Source organism: Gymnodraco acuticeps, unplaced genomic scaffold, assembly GCF_902827175.1.
Source record: "Gymnodraco acuticeps unplaced genomic scaffold, fGymAcu1.1, whole genome shotgun sequence".
Classification (NCBI taxonomy): Eukaryota; Metazoa; Chordata; class Actinopteri; order Perciformes; family Bathydraconidae; genus Gymnodraco; species Gymnodraco acuticeps.
This window is the reverse complement of record NW_022990206.1, coordinates 1,449,874-1,456,374: the sequence shown is the minus strand read 5'-3', so window position 1 is coordinate 1,456,374 and position 6,501 is coordinate 1,449,874. Positions and strand designations below refer to the sequence as shown.

The 6,501-nt window shown below is 43.6% G+C and overlaps 1 protein-coding gene across 1 annotated transcript in view; it reads right to left on the bottom strand.

Moving 5' to 3' along the window:
• Positions 1–132: 132 nt before the first annotated feature.
• LOC117547493 (leucine-rich repeat neuronal protein 2-like) overlaps positions 133–6,501 on the bottom strand; it is a 7,585-nt gene continuing 1,216 nt past the window's right edge. Inside the window, 11 exon segments of the mRNA XM_034218280.1 lie at positions 133–1,277; positions 1,280–2,165; positions 2,168–2,259; positions 2,262–2,409; positions 2,412–2,699; positions 2,701–2,765; positions 2,768–2,807; positions 2,809–2,846; positions 2,849–3,007; positions 3,010–3,161; positions 3,163–3,658. Coding sequence (XP_034074171.1) covers positions 928–1,277; positions 1,280–2,165; positions 2,168–2,259; positions 2,262–2,409; positions 2,412–2,699; positions 2,701–2,765; positions 2,768–2,807; positions 2,809–2,846; positions 2,849–3,007; positions 3,010–3,161; positions 3,163–3,251 — 2,307 coding nt within the window. The 5' untranslated portion in view covers positions 3,252–3,658 and the 3' untranslated portion in view covers positions 133–927.

Below are 6,501 nucleotides of genomic sequence, written 5' to 3'. Positions count from 1 at the left end.
CAAGGAGTAGATGCTGCAGGTGAATCCCTAATATGCTTTTAATTGTATGTATAGAGTTTAAGGTCTCTCATCTGTCATGCTATATTCAAACCATGTTTGAGACAAGAATAACTTAAATAGACAGTACAATTGTGTAAATTAAAAATATTTTATTGTATAATAGCTCAAATAGAGTTTAACACAATCACTTTTAGACCACTTAAATGCTGAAAGAAGATACGGGGAGTTCGGGAGGAAGTCAGGATGAGTTTACTGTATGATGTAATCCACATGACAACCCAGTTTAAGGGAGTGAAAGATAAGAAAAAAGGGATATTTATATCAATTAGGGATTTCTTTCAGTTTATGTCTCAAGACAGTTCATCTGCTCGGAGAGAGAATGGTTGAGTCTGTGGACATGTAGACAGGAACAAGACGGACGCTCTGGAGATTTGGACTGCTCACCTCTGCAAATATCCGTCACTGGCTTATATAATGTCATCTTTCATTTCAGTTCATCGACAGCTCAGAGTCATTTGTTCCTCCTTAGATCCCTCACTGTGCTGCAGCAGTCTGATTGTCCACTTGTATTTCCCTGGTTAGGGTTTGGGCATTTACAATACAACTTTACACAGAAATAATGTCAATATATATTTATATGGTATATAAAATAAATACAAATCTCTTTCTACATAAATTATAAATTCATGACTCCTCTCTTTAAGCTGCGATTTACAAGGTACTATTTGACATTATGTGTGTGTGTGTGGTGTGTGGTGTGTGTGTGTGTGTGTGTGTGTGTGTGGTGTGTGTGTGTGTGTGTGTGTGTGTGTGTGTGTGTGTGTGTGTGTGTGTGTGAGTATATCAGTGTTTTGTCTGTATTTGATAAGCACAAACATAACTATCCCAGCAGTCATGATGCAACAGCAGTTCCTCACTCTGATTCGGCTAATGTGCAGTGCTTCCGTCTGTATGATTGATGATCAGAACTTTAGGACTGTTGACTTCCTTGAGTATGGTACTGTTGTGCTTTCCTGCCCCCTTGCCAGGCTCATTGTCCCCTCCCTGGCCTGCCAGCAGCAGCAGTATGAGTGCGAGGAGCAGTAGTGTGACTGCGGTGGAGGTCAGCTCTGGGCTTAGCTGCAGGCTGCGCTGAGGCTCTGGGACATCCTTCGTCCTGAAAGAAACACACTGAGACTTTCTGCTCTCTCTTGATCTCCTGCTGGCACGCTTTGCACCCTCACTGATCCCTAAACGCAGACACACTCTGTAAAATGTCTCCGCCTGAAGGTGGGTTAGTTGAAGCTCTGTGTGCCAGCCAGGATGCGTGTGGTGTATGTAGGCGTGTGTGCGTTTGAGGATATGGCTTGCCAGTATAGACGAGTTGAAGGAAGGTTTCGCCCACTCTGCCAGGACAGGATGGCATAGTGTTGTCCGACATCTCTCACTTCCAACCTGGCATCCACTCTAAACTGATATCCCTTCATTTTAGCAGCATTCCCCCTCTTTCTTTTCTTTACCCTTCCATGCACACCCACAGTAACAGTGTGTGTGTCTGCTCCCAGTGCATTCTCAGCTACACAGGTATACAAGCCTGCCTCGCTTTGGGTGACCTTGTTTATTTCCAGAGTTCCCTCAGGCAGCAGCCGGTAGTGTTGAGAGGGATTGCAGGCAGTATTATCCTGAGGCTGACCAGGAGAAAAGCTGGATGTGTTGTTGAACCCCTCAGAGGCGGTCAGGCTGTGGCAGGGAGCAGAAATTGGTAAACCCTTGGAGGCCTGGCTCGGTGCATGACCAAGTCTCAGTCCAGAGGGCATCACCCAGTACAGTTCAGGTTGTGGATCTGCAAGAGCTCGGCAGTGCAACACGAGTTTTCCTCCTTCTCTTACCCCAATGTAGGAAGGGAGAGAGTTGGTAGGGATCATGGGGAGGCACGAGGCCGACATCTCCCTGGAGGACACCTCTCTCACCCTGCGAGATCTCAGCTCTGGGGGCTCAGAGCACAGCGTGGCCAGCGGTTGGATGAAACGCACCATCCGAGGTGAATGTTTCTTTGTCTGTGTGTCTTCAATGTGAGTGTGAGAGGCGTCCTCAGCGGCCCAATGAAACAGGCAGTCGCATCGCAGTGGGTTGGAGTGTAAGCTGACCTCCTGAAGACTCGGCAGGGAGAGCATGATGTGCTGGTGTGAAGTGCGCTCAGGGAGTTGGAGTTGAGCATTAGACTCTCAAGCCTGCTCAGCCGGAGAAAAGCCTGCGGATGAATGAAGGACAGTCGTGGGTGTTGGTGATCTCCAGTTTGGTGAGCTCTGGAAGATTCTCCAGGGCGGCTCTTTCAATGGACACCAGCTCCTCCATGTTGTTCAAGCCGAGCTCTTTCAGATCTGCCATGTCTCGGAAGTCTCCTGTCTCAACGAGTTTAATGCGGTTTTGTTGTTGAGGTCAAGGAACTTCAGTCCTGGTACTTTTATTAGGGCCTGAGTGGGGACCTTTGTCAGCAGGTTGTCATAGAAGGAGAGGCTCTCTAGGCCCTCCAACCCTTCCAGTGCGTTTTCAGCCAATCCTCTCAGACCCATACCACCAAGTACAAGACTTCGGAGGGATTTCAGGGCCAGGAAGCCTCTTTCTGGAAGTGCCTCCACAGGGTTTCCACCAAGCATGAGAACTTCTAAGTTGGGCAAAGCCCTGAACCAGCGAGGGTCAACAGTGGTGAGCCTGTTGTTTGTTGAGATGTAGACGCAGTAGGGAGGTGAGACCAGTGAAGGCTCCAGGTGCTATCACGTGTAAGTGTTGTGGCTGAGGAACAGTTCCTGCAATGCTGTCAGAGAGAGAGGAGAAGGAGGCCTCAGGGAGGTGACTGAGATGGTTTCCTCCATGTGTAGAGATAGTAGAGAGGACAGGGAGGTGTTCTGACTTATTGTCCTGACATGGCTGAAACGGTTCTGGGAAAGGTCGAGGTCGGTGAGATTGGTCAGTCCATGCAGCACCGCGGTGTCGAGCTCCGACAGAAGGTTACTCTGCAGGCGCAGGGGTGTGTGTTCGGGGGTAGGGGTAAGGGGAGCTTGGTCAAGAGCAGATCGTTGCAGTCCACAGTGGGAGCTTCATGGTAGACAGAGTCAGGGGAGAACCACGGCTTGATCTGACACACACACCGCACCGGGCAGGAGACGTGCCATGGTAATGGTGGGTAGCGAGCCCACAGCAATGGGGACACACACACCAACAAACACAAACAGGAGACAGTGCAAATGTAGAAACACTAAAGTCGGCCTCATAATCCTCGCCGGTCACAGCAGCTGATTCAGACAAAGTGAGAAAGAGTTTTTTATGGGGATGTGAGACGAGTCATTTGGACCACAAATGGATGTGAAGTTGTGCAATCAACAGTTTTAAGGTGTGTCTGCAAAAAGGGCCAGATGGTTCATTGTCACTATTCATAAATTGTGAACAGATAGCAATTGTATTGTTAACAGCCTTCTACAGCGGCCACAACACAACTAAAACAACTGAAGTGTTTATGTTCCTATTTGTAGTCAAGGACCCATGCGAGTGTTTTAATTTTGATTTCAGCAGTAGAGCATCTGGGGCTGCACAATGGCTGAAGCTCGAAGACGGCCTTCGATTTCACATTATCGATCTCACATCATGGCCACAGGTGGAGGACTTCCAGCGTAGTGGCTCGCTGTTTTATCAGAAACACAAGAAGAGAAAGAAAGTGATTAAGAGAGAGAAGACATAAATCTGCTTGATACAGTCTGATAAACCTCATCAGGTCCCACTCCAAACAAATTGGTGTGCAATGAATGTCTCAGCTATGAAGGTTACATAGAGTTTGGAAGGATGTACTTTGCAAAATGCTTCAGACAGGCAGCAAGGGAGAGGTTAATTAAGAAGAAGAGATGGATAAGCAAGAAGACAGAAGGTTAAAAACAAAACAGAAGGTTATCTTGGTTTCAGAAAGGACCTTTGGCTGTGAATGCTTTAGCACATTTAGAAAAAAACGAGAATATGGAAAAATGAAAAAAAGTAGGAAGATCCCTGAGGAGGAGATAGAGAGATAAACCACTCTGCTGTCAACTCCAATGTTTCTTACAGCCTACAGGAGAAAAGGTAAAAATGTGCGAGTGATGAAATAATGTTGCACTTAAATATTTCGTGTCAGTGTTTTACATTCAGTGTTCAGTGTTAGAACAAAGCAAAATAGTATTTATTAGATAACAGTTAAAAAAGACCCCAAGGATATTTTATATTATCGGCCTTCTACACTTAAGGCTGTTATGAACGTAGCTGCTGCTGTAAACAAATAACACACTCACAGACACACTCACCCACACACACATGGAGAGACACCATGAACACGAGTTACAATCAGTGTTTACATTAGCGCATTTGGCCAGGCTCTCAAATCTAGAGCACGGTACAAAAACCATCACATGAACAGATTCATTGACTTGTTAGAGTAAAAGCTATCAACCTGTGCTCAACAGAATACTGTTATTTATCTGGAATTGTCTGTCTAACTCATGAATGTAAGTCCAATTTTCATTCTCCATTTAGATCGAGCTCCACCACCACCACAGAAAAAGGTCTGTGTTTCATCTGTTCAATAACTGCTGCTAACTGGGTGCAGTTAGGCGCTATGGCTGATAGAGTGGGGAAGGTGATCTAAATTCATTAAAGTTACGGGTTATCTAACCAAACCCAGAACAATGAGCTAAACAAGCCTCTGAGGAGAACTGCAAATATCCAACCGCTAACATTGTAAATATGCTGCACTTACAGAAATGTGTGAATAGGTTAGACATACTATATATACATTTACTATAACCTTAGTATTGTGAAATATATCCGTCCTATCAAAAACACTTTGTCAATCCAAGTCTAAATGAATGCAGTTGTGTAATTGACACATCTGAGAGAGAGGCTTTAAGTTTGAGAAGAGACACTCTTTCATTATTAATAGATGCAGTATACTAGTAGTCATTTAAACTTGACCTGTCAGTCAAGTAGACATTGGGGAGTCATCACATTCAGATCTCTTCCAAACAATTATTTAACTGTCAGTCATATTGTATATGCAATACTGGTTTCCTTCCTGATACAAACAGACTCCACACACGCAACACAGACACAGAGAGAAGGATTACTGCATAGTTGCCATGGAAACACATCTCCCCACCCTCGCTCAGTCTCAAGTGTTTTGAGATTTACTTTGGATTTTGTTTTGGTTTGTAGTAGTTGATAAGAATGAGGAAACCTGCTGCATACATTTCTTATGCTGCATTTCCTCTTTGTCATCATCAAATTTGTCAAATTTCTGTGACCCAAGTTCTGAGTTGTCAATGAATGAATGTATAACCTTTTTCCAACACAAGCAGAGTATTTCTATCATGGCAGCTGGTGTGATGAAATCATTACTAACAGGAAGTTCTTCACATCTCCACAGGCTGTACCTTCTGTTAGCTGATGAGGAGAAAGTCTGGAGAGAGCTTGCCAATAACTAACATTACATTTATTGAGAAACGTGATAAGCATTCAGAAACCTTGTAGTTTAGGGGACATTTTGGGTTTTAAGTGCAGCACGTTATCCAAGCTCTGATCGGTACAAGTAAAAAAACACTGGAGCAGTTCTATCCTCCCGGGGCTCCTCTTACCTTTCTGTCAGCCATTCACTTTCATCTCGACTCTCTCATCTTTTCAAATGAAACCTGCTCAATAATGGATTCATCATTAATTATGATGTCCTCCTTTTTGTCATTTACTCCCAAAAGATGTGTTCTTCTTTTGCAGGAATCTATAACTCTTTGTAGACGTGTGTTTACAAAGACTTGTGCTGCATTGTATATAAACTATTCAGGAGCAATACCCCAGCAATGAGGATGAGTAATAACAATTAAGAGAGAGAACTGCGCTGACCTTAATCCAAAATCTGAAGTGACTCTCCAGTCGACTGAGGAAGTAGATGTTTTTCTAACACAGTTGCAGGACCTATAATGAATAAATATTGGTCTAACATGAAATAGTGAATGAATATAATTATGCTTTGTGTAATTATAACTCTTTCTTTCCTATACAATTTATTTGTTGCTTTACAGTGTAAGAAATTACCCTATATTTCAAAATATTCATTTTTTCACAAGCCCAACATTGGGAACCAAAGTATTGAATGCTATGCTGGCAATACTATGATTTATATACCACCACAGTTTAGCACAACATGTTGTACGGGTTGCTTCTAACAAAACAGGGACACTATCAGCGCAAACAAAAACATCTATTCAAGTCCAGCTGTAGCTCTTATGCATATGTGGTTTTGTGCATCTTTTTGTGCACCCAAAGAAAAGATGCCGTTCTGCTCCACATGCTTTACTGCTTTTTTGGATTGTTTGACCTGCTTCTGTTTTTGGATATTAGATAATTATAATCTTGGCCAATTTTTTGGTTTTTTTGTCTTTTAAACCATTTGGGCATTATTCTCTTGTACATAAATGGATCTGTTTCCCTCTCTCAAACACCAAATTACCT